The sequence below is a fragment of the Camelus ferus genome, chromosome 5 (assembly GCF_009834535.1).
Source record: "Camelus ferus isolate YT-003-E chromosome 5, BCGSAC_Cfer_1.0, whole genome shotgun sequence".
Classification (NCBI taxonomy): Eukaryota; Metazoa; Chordata; class Mammalia; order Artiodactyla; family Camelidae; genus Camelus; species Camelus ferus.
This window is the reverse complement of record NC_045700.1, coordinates 23,231,640-23,252,463: the sequence shown is the minus strand read 5'-3', so window position 1 is coordinate 23,252,463 and position 20,824 is coordinate 23,231,640. Positions and strand designations below refer to the sequence as shown.

At 33.2% G+C, this 20,824-nt stretch overlaps 1 protein-coding gene across 2 annotated transcripts in view; it reads right to left on the bottom strand.

The window, feature by feature from the left end:
* KYNU (kynureninase) overlaps positions 1-20,824 on the bottom strand; it is a 90,544-nt gene that overhangs the window by 6,959 nt on the left and 62,761 nt on the right. For both annotated transcript variants that reach the window (XM_006191399.3, XM_032479384.1), the window contains 2 exons: positions 5,427-5,479; positions 3,473-3,558 (listed from right to left, as the gene is read on the bottom strand). In XM_006191399.3, the coding sequence (XP_006191461.1) occupies positions 3,473-3,558; positions 5,427-5,479 (139 nt within the window). The remainder of the gene's footprint in view (positions 1-3,472; positions 3,559-5,426; positions 5,480-20,824) is intronic.

Here is a 20,824-nt window from a genome sequence, read left to right as displayed (position 1 = left end):
AAAACATGATAGGAATCTTTCCAGCTTTTCTTGGAGATTAATGATAATTTGAGGCTATTTTAATTATTTAAATAATTCTAGCAAACTTTCTGGATCTGCTTTGGGCCCCTTAAGATGCCAATGGGGACAATGTGTAAAGTAGTACTTTAAAGAAATTTCATTTGTATTCATAAGTTAGTAAGACTTTGGGGAATATAACTTAAGTTTATTGTTTTTTTAAAGGAAGTTTTGCTTTTGCAGATTTAGTAACAAGAAACCAATTTCTTTTTCATGACAGATATCTCAATTTTAGCATATTATTACTCTTTGTTAGCAGTAACTTTTAATTGTAAAAAAGTTTTCCACATTACAACTGCAACAAGGCAAGCAGCATTTTAACTTCTCACAGGTGTAAAAATCTCTTCTGAGGCTTCACATAAAAATATTAAGACGGACTAATCAGAGTTAACAGGGATACAATACAATAAATGTCCTCCTTTTTTCCCCTGTTCTCATTATTGCTATGCTTTCAATACTGTGAAAGAATTTTTTTTTAATTAGTAAAACTTAAAATTGTAGTTTGACAATATTCAACTTATAACAGAATTCTTGGCAGTTTCCACTACATAGGTTACTTTTCTTACTAAATAAAATAAATGCAAAGCTAGAAAAGTTAGATAAGTTTAAATAGGGAAAAATAAGTACAGCATGATGTTTTCAATTCTTAAGTTCTTAAAATTGGCTCCCTAAAAACTCTGAGGAAATACAGAGAACATTTCTTCTGACTTGCCTTGTAGTTTAATTGAATGCCATAATTTTATATTTTGAAGCTATTTATTTAATTATATATTTATGTACTGAAAGGGTCTAAAATTATCTACATACAATTATGACCCTTATTCCTACATACAAATCTGACCCTTCAAAATACAATGTAAGTGTTGTTTAATTTCAAGTTAGTAATTGGAAGATTGAAGAGACCTCTCAATCTGATCTAAAATCTTCATCAAAAATTGAGGCAAATGAATTCGAATAGTTGTCAGTTGTGTAAGGTCACACTTAGTGTTCCAATGAGGGATAGAGTATTTACCTCCTGGTTCCTACCTGCCTGCTCTTTCTCTTGATCCAAAATATTTTTAAATTTGTTGTATAAATGCTTAAATAGGCAACAGTATAAAGAAACAGTTTGAAACTGATTATAAGGTGCTATTTTTCACGGTATCAATCAGTCAATCAAATACACATTAATTATAAACAATGCAATAATTAATCTTTTTAAAAAATTCTTTGTATTGCAAATCTGAAATCATATCCATGTACATTGATTCTTAAGTGTAGAATCTCTCCAGTTGGCATTTGACTATGTATTTTTTGAAAGGGAAGTAGAGACAACAAAGAGAGGTAGTTTGGTTCATGTATTTATTTCTTTCATTTACTCAAACTTTAACTACCTATCTCCTATATGCTTAACTTTTAAATAAATAAGGTTGTTACTGAATCAGTTAATTCATTGACAGTTACTCACAATGCAAACTCAGAAATATCGAGAAAATATAATATTTTAACAGTTAAGTAGAGGATGGGAAACAATCAAATGTATTATGTTGTAATTTCAGAATTTTGCAATTTATTATGGGGAGCAAGAATTTCAAAAACACTTTCTTCAACATAAGACTTGAAGATACTAAAAGCTAACTTTGGTTAAACATAGCCACAACAGAGAGTGACTTAACATAGTATTTCCAAGAGGCTGCAAAGAAATACTTAAGTGATAAGAAGTTCCAGAGAAATATATATATATATATTCTATACTATCACGAAGATAAGGAAAATCTGAGGAAATAACTTTAAGTAACTAGTTCTTTCTACAGTATGCCTTGGTGCCTTTTTTTCATATTATAACTCATCTTCTCCCTGATATAAACTTGCAAAGTAAGCAAAATATTATTTTCTTTTAAAATGTCTAACAGAAGTTTTCCTCAGATTAGATGTTTTAAAAACAATTCAAATACCATTATTTGATTTTCCATGCATATTTCATCGTCCCATCCAACCCCAGCTCCAAAAAAAATTTTTTTAAATATGTATCTCTGCCTGAGAAATCTTGTTACTGGGTCTATTTAAATTAAAAACAAAAAACAAAAAACAAAAACCTGCCAGAGTGAAAATAGCAAAAGCTCCATCTAGTGGTCACACTGAGTAGGTGCTCTTTAAATTAAGATGAATTGAGTTGCTCACTACTATCTAGTGGCGAAGCTTGATAAAAACAAAGGAACTTGACACTGCCATCCAGTGGCCAAAATGATAAACTGCTACGAGGTTCCCAGAATTCTAGAATTTTAGGTTTAGAAGAGATTTTGGAAGTCTTTACCTAGTCACTCATGCTAGAATATGTGACAACAGAATTTCCTAAACTAGATGATTTTTGGAGGCTTTAAACTTTTTTAAAAATCAAATGTTTATTTGAATAGCTATGTATTTAAAATCTCTATTAGGAACATGTATATTTTCTTAAAACATACTTAAATGTATGTATATAAAATATGTATTTCCTTAACATATGTATTAATACTATTAAATAATATATAGTTATTAACAACATATATATTTACTTGGATAAATTTAGTCTTACTCTGAAATTAATGAATATCTAAAGAATTAGGATATATATACATCTATATGCATTATATGTGTATATAAATGAAGAGATACAGATATAGGTAAGTACCTAAATATATAGAAATAATAGACATACACATGTCTAGAAAACCAAGCTGATTCCTTGGATATTATTATTTAGGGTGAGATTAATTTTAAGTAAAAATATGAATGAACTTGAAGAAAAATATTGAGCTGACAGTAGTAGAGATTACACATGGATATTCTTGTATAAAACCCCAGTAGGGGAAAAAAAAATCCACCCTACCTCATAGGACAACCTTACTCAATCTTGGGTTTATTCTGACCATTCAAATTTTCCTGCCCCACCCCCCAAAGCAAGTCTTCCTACAGTTTTGTCACGTGGCACTTTGTCAGCATATTGACTCACAGAACTAGAAGAAACAGAGTCCCCAGTATCACTACATCACCTGACACACAATACTTTCTTAATAAGTGAGTGTTAGTGGGTGAATTAATCAAGAATTAAATACTGCTTGCTTGTTTTGTTTATACAGAGACCAATGGAAGATTCAATAACTTTTTCAAGTTCACACAAATTCTAAGTGGAACTAAAATTATGTTTTCCCAGGTTAAGTCCCATTGAACATTTATTAAGAGCCAAAATGTGCCAAGCCTTATGCTGGCAGCTAGTGATATAAAGAAAAGGTAATGTTAACACACAGTCACTGTCCTAAAGGAGAACACTGCCCTTTGTCTGTTTATGCACTGTGCATATTAATCTAGCTGATTAGTAGATAAAACACGACCACGTGTCCTAATCAGGTAAAGAGAAAAGTAAACTTGTGAGAAGGTTGCAGCATAGATCACTTACCTCTAAACTAGCATGTAAGGAACAGACCAACAGAATGGGAGGATTTGAAATTCGGAATCCACTGACCCCAGGGATTAATTGCAATTCTGGAAAAAATTAATGTTATGCCATTTTAATGGAATGTGCCTTAAAAAGTATCCTTCATGGATTTTTTTTATGACAGTAAGTAGCAGAGAGAAAAAATATAAAAGTTAAAAACTTTTATTCCTAAGATTTCTAAGATATTTAAGAGAAATTCCATGGACGTAGAATACTGACATGTTTCTCCTTCACCTGTAATTTCCACCTCCTCTTCCCCTACCTTCGTAGTAGCCTTCCAAAAATGGGAGCCTTTGGACACAAAACTCATCTGGAAACTTTTCTGGATCCCATCCTCTGCTCTCCCCATCCCCAAGCCCAGCATTCCTTGTTCTGCTCCATGCTTTGCCCTTCTGTTATGAAACTTTATCAATGAGAGGAAAACATTAAGGTTCAAATGGCTTGTAATTGTAATGTCACTCAAAGGCAGACATATGAATGAAATGACTTATGAAGGTGACTTTTAGCACTAGGATTACTAGGTCAAGTGGCTTCTCTTAGGGAAGGAAGAAAAAGGCTTTAAAAAATGATCTTCATAAATATGATATATTAAAAAGGTAAATTAATAGCAGATATTATCCTAATTAGAATTAATTAGATTGAATAGTTGCAAGTTAAATTCAACAGAGTTAAATTTGCCAGGGGTCAAATTAAAACTATGACTAACTAAAAGAGTGAGAGAATTTTCTGGGTCTTACAGATTTATCTAATCCAGGGTTAGTCAAATGACATCTTGTGGGCCAGATCTGGCCCACTGCTTATTTTTGTAAATAAAGCTATATTGGAACATAGCCTCATTCATTCATTTATGTATGTCTCTGATTGCTTTAGCATCATAATGGCAGAGTTGTGTCTTTGCCACAGAGACAGTATAGCCCAGAAAGCTTAAAATACCTCCTTCACAAGAGATCCTTCACAGAAAAACTTCGCCCATCCCTGATCGAATCCAATTCCCTCATTTACAGATAAGAAAACCCATTACAAAATAACTGGTATAATAACAGAACTTATGATTTCAGCAGCCAAGAAAAAATACAGGTTTCCTGATTTAATTGGAACAGCCCTTCTTGATCCTTTGCATCTTGGTTGTTGGAAATGTGAGTTTATTTAAAATCGTATCTCAGGGCAGGAAGCAGTCTGAAGGATCAAGTTTAAGTTGAACTCTCAAAATATTTAGGAAGCTTTCTATATCCCATGTGATAGATGAATAAAGTCACTCAGGAAAAAGAAGTAGAGCAGTTTGGGAACCCCTTGCACATGGTGTACTTTCATTTCTACTCACTGGGGTTTCACTGTCACTGTTTGGCATGTGGCAAAAACCACAAAAGGAGAGAGATTTTAGGAAAAGAGAGGGATAAGAATGAACATTTATTAAATAATATGTTACTTGGTTTACAGCTTTGAACTTGCCTTACCCTCAAACCATACCCTGAAGTAGATACTATTATTCACACTAGGTATGTGTGAGGAAAAAACAAAACCTAAATCCGAAATTTGTGCAGCATCAGAAAACTGTTAAGCAGCAAAGTGGGACTGATATCTAAATCTCTCTGGGTCTGACTCCAAACCAACAATTTCTTCCTGTCCTCACTGCCTGAAGTTTTGGGGACTCTATATTGATGTGATCTGAATTCTGTACTTTAGATTTCACTTCCTCCTATTTCCCTACAAAGGGGTAGACTCAAAACCATGCTAAAATCTATGAATACTTAGTCTTACACCGTGGAAATGTCATTTCTTATTTTAAGAATTCTCAGTGGCATTTTCAAAGTGCAGTCTTCATGAGGCATGCATAATACATATCATACAAAGACAGATGAAAATTGTATTAAAGTTAAAATAAAAAGACTTGTGAAGTAAAGTTGAATACACTTACTGTTATCCATCTTAAATCTGGTGCTTAGTTCATGGCCAAACCATCCCACTAACCTAAAACATAAATAATGACATTAGATATTTTAGTCTATAAAAATAATCACAATTAATATAGGACTCTGGGGCTTGCATATTAAAATCATTTGTGATAAGAGTTATCAAATACTTAAGCATATGAATGCTATATGATATCACAAGGCAATTAGTATTTATAACCTTCTCGAGAATGAGGCTAAAATCAATTTATTCATATTACCAGTTAATATTATCTTTGCAAAGTTAAATCATCTGAAGATCTGTGACCTTGTTCTTATTGAAAATAAAACAAAATGAACAAATTTTTTTTTTAGATTTTAAAACAAAGGTGAAAGCTCAAAAAAGAAAAGTGATGAATACTATAATGTAGTTTTTGCAATAGGATCCCTAAAGAGAAATGGTATAAAAATAACCTACATAATTGTTGAAAATTTTTGGATTTTTTTAAAGAAATTGGTTACTGTTAGATTTTAATAAGAATGTTAATTGGCCAGACATAAAATACAAGATATATAGGAAAAAATCATGCACATGTATGTGTGTGTGCTTATTAGATGAAAAAAATTACAAAATAGTATAAACAAAAATATAAAATTTGAGAGAGATACAATATTCCTAAAAATCAATTCTCCAGAAATAAATTGCTAATTTTAATACTACGAAAATTAAAAATTCCAAGGCACTTTTTTTTGGAAGTTGGCAAAATGTTTTAAGTTTATATAGAATATAAGTGAAAATAATAAATTTTGAAATAGAAGAATGTAAAGGTGAATATGCTCTGTATTATATAGCATATTATCAAATCCATTAAATGAATGAGCATAGTAATGTTAAAAGAAGCATCAGATAGAAAATATAAAAACAGTCCTCAAATCATACAATTTAATAAGTGATAATTGCGACATTTCAAAAAATGCAAAGATGAATCAAATATGTTCACATATTTACATGGTTTTAAAAGAAATATTTCTAACTATGAAAACCAAAGAAAATATAAAGGAACTTGTCAATATATTCATGCATATTTGAAATTCTGTGTTAAAAAGAGAGAAAATTATAAGGAAAACCAATGATGGGAAGAAGGAAGCTATTTGCCACCTTTAAAAGAGTTTTCACCAAGAGTTTTTTCATCAGAGAAAAGGCAATGCCACCAAAGCTACACAGCCACAGGGCATGGATAGAGCATTGATAAAGGGAGATATGCAAATATGCCATGAATTCATGGAAAAAACCCTCAATCTCTCAGTAATAATTAAAAAATATGAAATAACAGAGATGAGACCATACTTCACATATCAAATTGGCAAAGTCATTTAAAATGTAGATGCCTATTTTCATCAAGGATTCAGTAAAAATGAAATAAATTTTTGTCTAATAATGAAAATAAAATGTAATAAAACCTTTAGAGTACAGATTGAAAATATAAATTTAAAATATGTATAGTTTTCTGTCCCCGTACTTTCATTTGTTCCAATTTATCCAAAAGGCTATTTGGATTATACTATTCTGAGTACACTGAGATGTGTGTTCTAGGACAATGAACACAATGCTGTCTACAGTGTCACAGCAACCCAAATATCTTGTGATAGAGAAATAACAAAATAAATTATACAGCTTTCGTATGATGGAGTATCATGTAGCCTTTATCAAATCTTATTTGAAAGATTATATATTCAAAAGGAGTAAAATGGAGATGACATTTATAGTACGTTTCCAACTTTAGAATAAAATATACTATATGCATTTATATGTAATTATGGCCAGAATGTTAAAAATTTTAATTTCTGCTTTATTCACATCCAAGCCAAACTTGGACTTAATGGAGAAACACCAAAGGAACCCTCACTGGTACTAAGACTTTGCAGCTATAAAAATTGGAAAAGAGGTAGTAAATTATCACTTCTTTCAAATTATCCAATTTTTGTATCTGGTATAAACAAAAAGATAATTTAGCATGGCAGTCTGGCACAAAGTTAGTATGAGAAATAAGCATCTGAAATTTAAAATTGCAATAAATTGATATATTAACAAGAAATGTTCCAGGCCTACATAAAGAAAATTTTAAAATAATCCTGAATCTGAACAAGAACAAAAAGACTTGAATAATTTTCAACATCAAGAAAAGAGTCAGTTCTCCTCAAATTAATGTGTAAATTTATATAGCCCCAGTAAAATATACAAATAGATTTTGTTTTCATTTGGTACTTGAAGCTGATACTAATGCCATATGGAAAAACAAACAAATAATACTAAAAATTCCTAAAAAATATGAACAATAAATTGAATATTTCTACAAATGATTACATACTATAAAACTTCAAAATGAAAACAATGTAGTACTAACAAATCACTTAATATACAATTCATCATATTAGTAAAGCCAAAGAGAAAGTTATAGGATCATCTCCATTATACAAGGAATCATAAGAGAAAGTTCTCTTAGGTGACAATCTATTTTTTAAAAATCATTTGCAACTTATATCACAAGAAGTTAATCCTTCTAGTATAAAAATATCTTGAAGTCAATAATGCAAGAATAACAACCCAAGAAAAATGACCAACATATCTGAATAGATCATACAGAAAAGGAAAATGGATCTTAATTTTTAAAAAAAGAGCTCTCCACTCACTAATGACAAGACAAATACAAACTAAAACTATGTTGAGATACCATTGCTTGCCTTAGATTGGCAAAAATTCAGAAGTTTTATTAAGCACTCTACTGGTATTAACATGTATTATAAGAAACTCTCATGTGTTATTGTGGGAAAATACATTATTAATGCACCCCTCTAGAGAATTAATGAGTAACAGCTATGAAGTTTATAAATACTTATACCCTTTGACCTGGCAAATTCAATTCTGTGAGTTTATGCTCCAGAAGAACTTGTACAACTATGAAGTGAATTATTTGTAAGTACAAACATTGCATCCCTTTTAGTAATAGTCTAAGATTGAACCTAAAATTCCTTCAATAAAAGGCTGGTTTTATAAATTATGGTAAATCTATATAATAAAATATAGAGTTGTTACATCAAAAGTGAGTGAGGAAGAGTTCTATGTCCTGAAAGGGAATGATTACAAGAGACAAGAAACCAAAAAATAAAGATATAGGATGGAATGTATAGTACCTTTTATGAATACTAAATAATTAACTTCCTTATTTTCATTTTTCTCCCCCAACTGGAATATAAGCTCATGAGATCAAAGACTTATCTCTTACAGTTTGTAGAAGAGTGTAATGTGGATGATGTGCTGTGTGGTTAAAGACTGGTAGAGGAAGCATGGCTCAGGGCAGCTGAACCAGCATGGTGATGGTCAGGTGAGGCTCTGACCAGGAAGCTGAGCAGAAGGATGAGTATATTTCAGCAAAAGAGGAAGGAAAGATTGTTCCAAATAGTTAAAGCAGTCCATTCAAAGGTCCAACACATACGTAGGCTGTGGGGGCCCATTCCCCACCACCTCCTTTTTCCACTCTTACTTTTCTTTTTGTGTTATACAGTGTGACTTTAAGTGAATTCTGCTGAGTTTTTATTGAGTGTACTAAATTTCTAGGTGTACACTTAATACTCAACTTAAGAATTGGTATCAAATATTTTTTTTCATACTAAAGCGCTTAAACTGATTAGAAAAGTAATGGTCCAGTTTGGATTCTGCTTCTGCTATATATGACAGTTTAAGTCACATATTAATCGCCAACTTCTCTTGAGTTGAAAAATTTATGGCTTCAGGGACAACTACTGACATAATATTGTTTGGAGAAAAGTGTTTGGGGTGGTTAAAAAAAAAACCTTTGAAGGTATACATTTAAAAATTCTCATCCTTCGCAAATTACTAAAAAATTTTTTAAGGTGAATCAGTAAGTTTTATTCCTTCAGGGTCATTTGTTAAGTGGAGAGCACCAGAGGATATGTAGTACTAAGACTCCTTTTAGCTTTGAATTCCAAAGCAAGTATTTGAAACTTACAGCAGAGTCAGTCATCTTTAAAAGCCAAGGCTTCTGACTTGCAATAGATAGACATTTTGGAATTCTAGTCATCACGTGTCTTATTTAATAGCCCAGCATAATGTTTATGCTGTAAGCACCAAAGAGAAAAGGGAATAGAAGAAAGAATGAACCTAACCCATGAATAAAATAACATTTGTGCTTGCTGAGGAATGAGAAACTACAGAAAGGCAAGAGAAAGATTAGATTCATATTCCTAATACAGAGCCAGCTGCACGCCCTACCCTGAGTTAAGTTCTAGGGAGTGGGGGTTGGGATGGTTGAGAGGTCAGTGGGAACTCCAGATATGTTTGCGAGGATCTAGTGATAGAAATTTCCTGAGCCATGTTCTCTCAGCACTCGGAGGCAATCCAAAGGGTTTGTAAAAATCCCTTCATGCCAGCTTGGTGCCGTAGTCTTCATATTAAAATGCTGGTAGAATGGACCTGTGTTTACAAACCCAAGAAACCCAAGAGACCCAAGAGAGTATCCTAAATGCTCCTAAATCCCTGTGCCCCCAGAGAAGGGAATTGAAGTGACTGAGAGATTCAGCATCCTCACAGGAGCAGGAGGGTTGAGATAAAGGGCATTGGGCCATGCATGGTAGTTCCACAGACATCTCAGAAGATGCAACAGTAATGGGTTCCAGGTTCATTTTAATGGATTCCTATGGGCCAGATGCCCCTCCTTTACCTATGTCTGGGTGCTCTGTATATCACCCACCCTTGCAAACTTAGATGCTCTCCTAAGGAAAAAAGCACAAGAAAAGAACACTAAACTGACAGAGGTTTAACTCTGAATTTACTGAGAAAAATAACAAAAATAACTAAGCATGCCTCAAAGTTACCAGATTGAATTTCCTGCATCAAATAAGTTAACAGATGAAAATTAAAAAAATAAAATGATTTGTTCACCTATGTTTATGGTCTGATGACATTTGCAGATGTAACTTTTAAAAAATTATCAAATTTCTGATGACAACTGGAATCAATAAAAAAAATTGAAAGTATATTTATCAAATTGACACGTTTTTGTATTAATTATCCAGAATTAGAACCTATCTTAAGTTAATTTGAACGCAGAACCGAGCTATATCAATGAGTTAAATTGGGAAACCAAAAGCACCATACAAAGTAATTGTTAATTTGAGGTACTTATGTTTATCATGATGTATATATATTGAATACACATTTTTTGCAGCAGGCATGGAACTGTGCTGGGTACTGAGGGGAACTCAGTGTCACCTCTTCTATTGAGGCTAAAATCATGTCTTCATAAAAAAGAGAAATTAAGAAAAGAGTCCTAGCCCAAATGAATTACATTCATTCACTATTATTTAGAATAGAAACAAAGACTATTGTCTTATGTTATTTTTATCTTTTGAAAGAAAAGAAAAATACTACAGTTTGTTAAAGGGAATTATTTCTTCTGTAGTTACATATCAAAAAAATAACACGTGAGCCCTTTTGCATATAATGCTTCCTGTGGAAACGGATTCAAAAATTTCCTCTTGGCATTTTTTTTTTTTAAAAATCTGAGGCAAATACAGTGGCTGTGAGACAGGGTAATGAAAAAAAGGTAAGTTTTTCCCCTATTTTTTTCAATGGGATCAAAATAAAAACTGGGGGAATATTTCAATACATTTTTTCTTTTTCAGCAATTTTTTTTTCATTTTTGTGTGTTTGTTAAAAGACACAGTACCTGTCATTTCTGTTTGTGGTGTGACACTAAAAATTCAAGAGTATACATTGTGATGATTGCTGGGTATATCTGACAGAAACATCAAAGACCTAGTGTATGCACATGGTATCATAGGAGGAAATAGTATCTTATGCTTAAAAGTACTGACGTCGTGTTCATAACCCAAAAATGAAAGAAACAAGTGACTACACGAAGGGAAAATGTGTTCTTCTTCAGGGAAAAAATAACTTGGAACTGATTCCACAACTGAGGTCAAGGCACCCTTTTTTTCATGCTTTACTTCCTGAATCTATAGAAGTATTTTGACTTTATAATCTGAAAAAGTACAAAAATGGTATGTAATTGTTTCTACATTGTCCACCTCATTATTTCATAACAATTTGGCTGTTTTGAATTTTTTCACTAAAGAAATTATACTTGCTATCCAATGGCTTAGTACAAAGACTACTGGGAGACCAGCCCCGCTGGAGATTCTAATTGTTTGCCGTCCATCACCCTCCCCACCACATCCATGTCACCCTGGGAGGGAAATTGTATAATCCCACAGGACATCTAAAAGTGGCCTAGCTAATCAAAATATTTGTTCTTATGCCAACAGGAAATCCTATTCAAAAGCCATGTTTGAGCAAAGCTTTTGCATAATGAATTGCTAAGGAAAAATGGGCAGAAATGGAGACATGTTTGCTGGAAAATGGGCGTGTCATCTTACTTAATCTTTGCAACAAACTCTGAGGTAGGTATTATTTCCATCATTTTAAATTTGAGATAAGTAAGACTTATGGAGTTTGAGTGATCATCTAAAGGAACATAGCAAGTTAAGCCCATATCCTGCTCGTAAGTAAGCAGGAATGCTGACCCAAAGCAAGAAGCTGTGGTTGATAAAGCATTACCAGAAGGAAGCTGAAGGAGGGTGTTCAAAGCAAGTATCTTAACAAACCAATAAGCAAGTAGCAGCTGAGATGGTCACTCCCTAGAAACTGAGTGGAAGAGCAGAAGCTAAAAGTAGACCCAGATAAAGTAAAATAGTTTAATGGAAGTTAGCATGAAGGTAGAGTAGAGTTGGTGTTTGTTATAAGTGACTCTTTCTATCATTTATGTTACTAATGAAATTACCTTACTTTTATCAGGCTTATTAGAGTTTTTCTGTATTTCAATTATTGATTCCTCAAAAATTGTTAATGAGACACTTTGCTAGAAGCAAGAGATAGAAATAGTACAGAGAGCTAAAACAAAAATGGTTCCTACCCACAGAGTTTAAAGTCTTTTGGGTGTGGGTGTGACAGGGGGTAGAAACTAATTAAACAAATAATCAATTCAACAAAGGGTGGGTGCATGCCCCCCTGATCTCTGCCTCCTGGTGTTCATGTGACCCCTTCCCTCTTAACTGTGGGTGGGACCTGTGACTCTGTGTCAAGAAGAATGGATTCAGGGGACATAGCAAAATGGAAAGAACTGAGAGAAGGAAAATGGACTCCAATCTGGGTGTTTGATATTAAACAAGAGTTAAGGGAGACAGTTGCTGATAGATTCTGTTAGGAAGGAGATACTGAGTGGAGTGAAACCCTGAAAGAAATGAAACCAGAGACTCAGGAAGGTGGGAAGTTTCAGCTTCATCAATATAAATGTTAAACTTAATAATAGAAGGAAAGTAGAGTAAGATAAACAGAAGAAAGAAGACAATGGCTCTTTTTAGAGGCTATTTACACCATAATTCTCTAACAATTAGTAGTAAATTAGGTCAGAGGACTCCAGAGCAAGGTGAAAATATATATGGCACTAAAGTCTAATATGTGGATGTGACAGTGACATCACTGAATTCAGTGATCAGAGCAGTTACTTGAAGAAAATATTCATCCAAACAGCTCAACAAATCATAAATACAAAGACTCTTACAAAAAAAAAAAAAAAAGGAGGATAGAGGAGATTTTCTATGTTGTATATGCTTCAAAGTCCTGAGGCCAGTAGTGGTTAATTGCTTCAAACTGTCACCAATTTTCCTTATGATGTTTTTTTTCCCTTGCATCTTTATTCTGATATAGAATATTAATAATTACCATGTTCTTTTAATCATTAGTGGTATCTATCTTCAATCTTAATGTAATTCTAAATGTTACTTCTTCTGGAAATAATTGCAACTTTCTAAAATTAATTGCTCAATACTTTCACTTGATAAAAAATGTGATCATTTAAATGGCATATTACAACAAGAGACTGACATTTTCTTATTCAAATTTATTTCACCCGTAATTCCTTTTGAAATAAAAAAGTCTTGGAATCTCTAATTCTGATGTTTTCAGGTTATTCTGGATATTCTCATGAAAAACAGTATCAATGATATACTTTTAATATAAAAGCCCATACTAATATAACTTTTACCATAACTAGATTAAAATTTTAAAAATCATTGTTAATTTAAAGTTAAAAAGGAAAAAGAATCATGTTTACTAAAATAATATGTTTGAGAGATAAAGTCTTTTCCCCATATTATGTTCCAGTTAATGGAAAGTGAACAATGTGAAACCCGGTGACTGACTTCTCAAACATTAAGCAAAGATCTGGTAAAAATAGTCCAAAAAGTTTGACTTAAGGATGTGTGGTTCTTCCTTATTTAGTTTCTTGTAGTTGTTTTATTAATTTTGAGAGCAACCAAGGCACATGTTAATTGAGATTTTATTATGAGTCAGACATTGTTCTAAACAATCATTTAATCTTCAGAAGAATCCTATGATGTAGATACCGTTATCATCTTTATTATACCACTGAGAAAAGTGAGGTTCCAAGATGCTAGATAAACAGTCTAAGATAATACAATTATTAGCCTTTGAAGCCCAAATACAGATTTAGGCCATTGAGACCAAGTATATTCACCAACAAATGCAAAAGCACCTGAGGCAGATTTTTTAAATGCATCAGAGATTCTTAAAAAAAAAAAAAAGCAATTTTCCCTAGATTACTTAAATACCACACTTAGGGTTCTGACCTAGCCAGGCTAGATGACAGCCATATTCTCTTTATAAACAATGCTTTCCTCCCTCCCTTAAAACTGTTCGTTTGACTTTCTCTGTTCTTTATATTCTCTGTAGTCAGTTCCACTTCTTCAAAAATGCATGGACATAGGCATCTAATTTAGTGAATCTGAGTAAGCATATCATTCATATATTACAACCTCGAAGTCTTGACAGATGGAATGGGGGCTGTTTAAAGTCAAATAAAGAAATGATTTTTTCAAAAAATATCCATTCAGACTCAAAATACATTCCAGAAGACCTAAGAGAAAGTTAAATTCATTTTAAGATCCCACCACTTGGAATGCAGCAAAGGTAAATTTGAAATACAAAAGAAAGTAATATAAATAAAATCTTGGCAGGGATTCTAATAAACAGATATTCTAAAGCTAATGAAGTAAAATTAAAAACCATTAAATTAGCTTATAAGTAGCTGTTATCACAATAAGCTCATAAATCATTTCTGTGAACTGAATATGAACCATAACAATTAAGATGCAATCTCATCATACTTGGACTAGAAATTTGGATCTTTTGCCATCAAAAATTGAAAATCAAGCAGGGAGTTAATTTACTTAGAATGAAGATATTAACAGAATTTTGAGAGAAGGTATTGGAAGAGACCCAATAAATGATGAAAGTAAAGATTTTAATATGCTTTTCATTCTTTGAACATCATAAATTTCCTAAAAAGAGTTTCAAATAAGTATTATCAAATGGAAAGCATCACTTATTATAAAGGCATCTTTGAGGCACGATATTCAGATTCAGTAAGAGAAAGCCACTAGGGAGCCACTGAATATGATTTTGGATGCTAAGAGTTATGAAATGAAATACCCAAACGTTCCTTGATCTCCTTAGCAAGACTTTAATGGTAGAATCTCCAGTATGAATCCCTAAATATTTCATGCACTGAATTAATTTAACTTACTCTGCAAACCCCTTATCTCTCCTCACTCCATACCTCAGCAAAACTAAACAAAACAATTTATCCCAGTTTTCTTAGATTATGTTAAAAATACAATTAATCATTGGAGCAAAATCCAACATACAAAGAAACTAAAGCACAATTTTTTCTAAGAAAGTATATTTGCATAAAAGACTGCTTTTGTAATGTCCTTTAATTTGGCTTTTACCACCACACAATTTAATAATTTAAGTCTGTGCTTAGGAATGCAAATCTGACTGAGAGTAAGTTGTTTCCTTTTTTCCCTTTTCCTTTTCCTCTTCTTTTCCCTCTTCCTCTTCTCTTTCTCCTTCCCTCCCTCTCCTCCCCTATTCTCTTATTTCTCTTTCTCTCTCCCTCTTAAGGTCACAACTTAGAACTAAATACAATTGTCTTACTGCTTTCATGGCTTCAAAAATTGTGCTGAATTACAAAAAATGGAACATTTAGTGTATGGCATAATTGTTTATTCTTAAAAATCTGTAGTAGCAATTGCAGATAAGTTTGAATGCCTGTAATCTCATATTCTAATGTCCTCTATAACCTAACCTCAAGTGAAAGTATGTTACTTAAAATCCTCATCAAATAATAAGGTTTCACAGAACCAAAAATTCCACAAAGGTTGTTTTATTCAGGAAGTTATGAGAAATTTATTCATTCAAATAGCTTTTATATAGTCTTAATTTTCATAATAAAAATGTTGGCAGCTGAATATTAAGAAATAGGGACATAGTACTCTTTCATACTTGAGAAAAGGAAAAAGGTGAGAAAGTTACAGTAAAGTGTGTTGCAAATTTCTTGAAACTTACTAAATTTTACTGTATCCACCTATTACAAAAGAATGGAGGGCAGAAGGGTCATCAAAGTCATTAAAACACCCAACGATGCACAGATTTCCATCAAATTGGTTTCAGTTTCTGATTTATCCCTACCAGCAGTTTACCTTATTCTGATGCTTTGTATTTATTACTTGAGCATCAGAAAGTTTAAAAACTGGGAGGGAATCTTGGAGATCCCTCCAGGCCTAACTATTTATTTTTCCCATAATCAAACCAAGACCTGATGAGACTTGATTTGCAGTCTTAGTGCATGTGAACAATGGGTCCCCTTTCTTTTTAACCTAAAATCAGAACTCCTTACTTGAAATGCAAGGACCTTAATGATCCTGCCTGGGATACCCTACCACTGCCTGTTCCCCTTCAGTCTGACTAAGAGTTAGGGGGATTTCTCCAGTCATCGCAAATATCACCTCATCAGCAAAGCCTTCTCCAACCTCTCTCTTTCCTTTCCCACTCACACAGAATGATAAATTCCAGAAAAACAAGGCTCGTTCATGTCTGTGTCCCCAGTGTTTGCAGACTGCTTTGCTTGTAGTAGATGCTTGAGAAATGTTTTTTAGTTGATAAATGAAATAACTGTATGACATTTGAGTAATTTAGCACCTTTTGGAGAGACATCAAATTAATCTTTGATGCTCCCCTCATTCTTGTCCCTCTCTACAAAATTTTCTTTATGTCCTCTTGATTCCATTTCCTAATAACTTTTATCTTTGTCCTGCTTTCTTTATCCCATTTGCCATTACTGTATTTAGATAATGAGCAGCTCACTTCTGCATGATCACAAACTTCCCTCAACTGACCCTGACATTTCTATTCTTGACCTCCTTCACAGCACTACCACATATCTTTTAGAACAGATCCAGAATCCTACAACTTCTCATTGCCTCTTCTGCTACTCCTCTGCTTTGAACTGTTGTCACCTCTTGTCTGCTTCTCTTAATCGTTCCCCAGAAGGTCTTCCAAAGTCCACCCTTACCCTCTTACAGCCTACTCCCAAGAAAGCCATCACGTGATCATTTTAAATTTGCTGTGTCATGTCATGTCACTTTTTGGGCAAAATGAGCAATGAATCCCAAGTCTTTATATTGCCTTAAAAGGGCCTGCATTTTCTGGACCCTTTGTCTCACTAATCTCCAGTTTGTCTATTCTATTCCAGCCACAGTGGCTTTCTTGTTCCTCAAACAGCCAGGACACACTTCTGTCTTAGAGCTTTTGATAAAATACTCCCATGGCTGGAATTCTCTTCACCAGATAACTGCTTGGCCCACTCTCCACCTCCTTCATCTCTTCATCACATTGTTTTCTCCTAGTGGTGAGCTTTCCTGAATGTCTTTTTAATACTGTTCATTGCCAGAGATCCCACAGAGTATTCTTATATCTCCTTTTTCTGTCCTGCTTTTCCAATTACCCACAGGACTTTTCAACTTCAAATATATTATACAATTTGCTCTTTATTATGTGCATAGTCTGTCTTCCTTTGCTGGATATAAGCTCTATAATGGCAGGTATCTTTGCTTTATTTCTCCACACATCCCAAACATTTTAAAAACTGCCTGTGATATACTAGATGCTCAATAAATATTTCTTTAATGAATATAAATGTGGTACAGGTACATTATGCAGCTATGCCTTTAAAATTTCTACAATGTTCAATGAAAATGTTAATTTCTTTTCATGAATGATTGTATATATTTTCCCCCTCTTTCTTTTTGGTTATTCCAAGCTCTTTTCATCTACAATCAGCCAAAGTGTTTCTTCCAGTCTCCACCAACAGTCTTTTCTAACCAGGCAATCCAATGGGATGACCAAATGCAAACAAGGGTGTGTCTGAGCATACTAAAACTCTGCCTTCAAGGAAGTAAGATCAGTTGGGTAGGATATGGGTATGGTTGCATGGGTAGAGGAAGTCTCAGTCAGGTTTTAGGCCATCCCACACAATGGGGCATTAATATTGCTAAACCACCATGCAGAGTGAGAAGAAACTCTAGGGAAACAGAAACACATTGCTCCAGTTCAAATTGATATTGGAATTAAGACATAACAGTAGTTCAGACACATACAGGAAAGGTGGAGCTACTGCATAGGAATAAGGATCAGAGAAGGCATGTAGTCATAAAGTATAACAAGAGGCAAAAAAAAAAAACAAAACCAAAAAACCCAACAACAACAACAACAACAAAAACAAAAACAAAAGCTCAACTGAAAATGAGAAAAGGAGCAAGGAGAATCTAAATCTGGGCAGTTGGCAACCAGCACGATCTGAAGGAAAAGAAAATGTATGCCTAAGTGATGGAAGCAGATTGAAAGCTATGAATGACAGTACAAATCTTGACGAAGTAGGTTGCTTCAGCCCGTGAACTGTGCATTCGTCCCTTGATGTCAGCTGCTAGTCCCCGAGCATGACTATTATAAGGCTTGAAGTGGCCATGGTATAGACAGGTAAAATATTACCAACTCACTCTGAATAAAGAAGATCTTTATCACTTCCTATTTTCTAAAGAAATATTCATCTATTCATAATTGCTCCGCCCTGTTCTAAGTCAGCTGATTTAATGCTGCTTTGGAAAGAAGTTGAGGAGTTATCATGGAGTTCAGTTCCTTTTCCTCCACTCATTTGCCCAAACAATATGTGAATATTGTTAAGACAGAGTGCTTCACTTGGTTCTGTTACATATTCAATTACACCTTCACATCTTACTCAAAAGGAACATTGTTAAAATATGTCCAGTGAAATAAAAATGTGATACACATAATTATAAGAAAGCACTTCTTGATATCCTAAGTTTTGGTTAATAAAATTGTTTCCTGAAGATTCAGAATAATATGTTGTCCTTACAAGAGCTAATATTGTCAATATTTTCTTGGCATGAATGCTTTAGTAACAAAATTTTGGCACATTTTTTCCTTGAAATATATTATTATTTTGAAATATTTGTTTATAATCCTCTAAAGTAGTATTGATGCTAAAAAGCACAAAAAACAGCAAGAAGATGTCTGGATTTAGAACTTTAGAAAGGACTATTTGCTGCATTGATTAAAATACTCATGAAGGATTTTTTAAGTTGTCTATAGCTGGTTTTGATGGATATATTTGGTCTTTGTAGAAGCATATGGAAATGCATATTTAATTTGACAGTATTTTGCAAATCATACCCACTTCGGAATAACTTGCAAAGTAGAAATGCTACCATATGCTAGAAGATGGTTTGTCTATTATGCTGAGAGTAAGGAAAGAGACATATATTCAATAACAAAATTTAAAAATATTTTTCTTGGGCATTGTGGATAATGAAAGTAATGAGAGATCACGTGGACAATGTCCTTGTACTTAAATATTCAGAATTAATTTATAGTTAGTTTTTCAAACAATCACATTAGACATACTAAGAAAACTTCTCCCAAGGATCACAAGCCCCTTAGGAAAAAAAAAAAAGTCAGATGGTCAATTTCTATCTAAGTGTCTACGCCTGTACCAGATCTTCTGAGATCTTGACCAAATCTGATTGGAGCAGAGATTCATAAGAAAATCAAGAGAAGCTATCTCTACATGCACTTATCCTGATGGAGATAGACCTCAACTCTAGAGAAAAGGATAATTCCCGTTTAATCAAATACCTCCTCTGGAGTGGAGTTAAAAACAAGTGACCAAAGAGAAAATGGATCACAAAAATTCAGACCTTTTTTCTGAGCAATGCATTACAAGTGTTCTTGTGGCCTTTGACAGTAGCCCATCCCAGTCTTGGAAGAACCAGGACCCACTGGGTCTGTGTGTGATGAGCAGTTTCCCTTGCTACCCCACACAGCGTCTGTCATTGCACCATGGTTGCTTTGGCAGTCGTAAAGAGTCAGATGAATACACAGGTTTTTCTCAACAAAAACAAATAAAAGTTTAGCAATAGCTCTTCATAGTTTATATCAAAAACCCTTGCAGATTCTGAAGGTCACTTTAGGGACAAAACTTGAAGTAATTAAAACAAGAGCTGAAGCTCTTTGACAAGTCTTCCCTTTTGTATCTAAAAGGTTCACAGACCTCATATATCTTCAGAGACACTAGACTGCAATTTTCAAAGAGAAAATAAATTTTGAGGTTTCAAAGCACTTCAGTTTTCTCAAATTAATGATTATGTCATCATTATCTGAGAGTAGTGATTTGCAAGCAACAATGGCTTTAATGTATCTTTTTATACTGATAATTACTATTTTGGTTTTCTTTAAAGAGCCAGGATTACTTTTTCTCTTAAGAAAATCAGATTATTTACTGAACTTATTTTTAACTGATCATGCCTCAGTGCATAAGCATTATTTTTACGATCACAACTTAAATTCACCACATGTGATAATTATCTCAATGATTCTGCGTACTGAAAAATGTCAAACTAAGAAGAGCAGGGATCCTTGTAGAGTTATTAATTTAAAATAGTTTCAGAATGAAGATAGGTGTTGGTTATGTATGTCATAAGTCCATGGATGAGTTGTCTTCAATCAAATTAGCTTCTTTTGGATCCCTTACAATGAGGATTTGGGGGGCTAGCATTTACAATAGGTATAACCTACTCATGAGCACGGTTCTGAAACTAAGTGAGAGTATGAAGCAAATTTGATTTCAGCACTGTTTATAATTTCTAAAATATTGTAGAATAGGGATAAAGAGCAATTTTATGATAATAGGCAGACTTTTAAATGTTAAGTCAATAACTCAAGATTCCATAAAAAATTCTAGTAAGGAGCATAAAAAGAAAAAGATCACCTGACATATCCCTTAAAGAAATGTCATTTATGTAATTCTTTTTTCTTCTTTATATTTCCTTAAATTTATGAAACTAATCAAGTGAAATCTCTCTTATAGGCAACAAGTTCAGCTTTCAGAGTAACAGGGAATAAATTTAT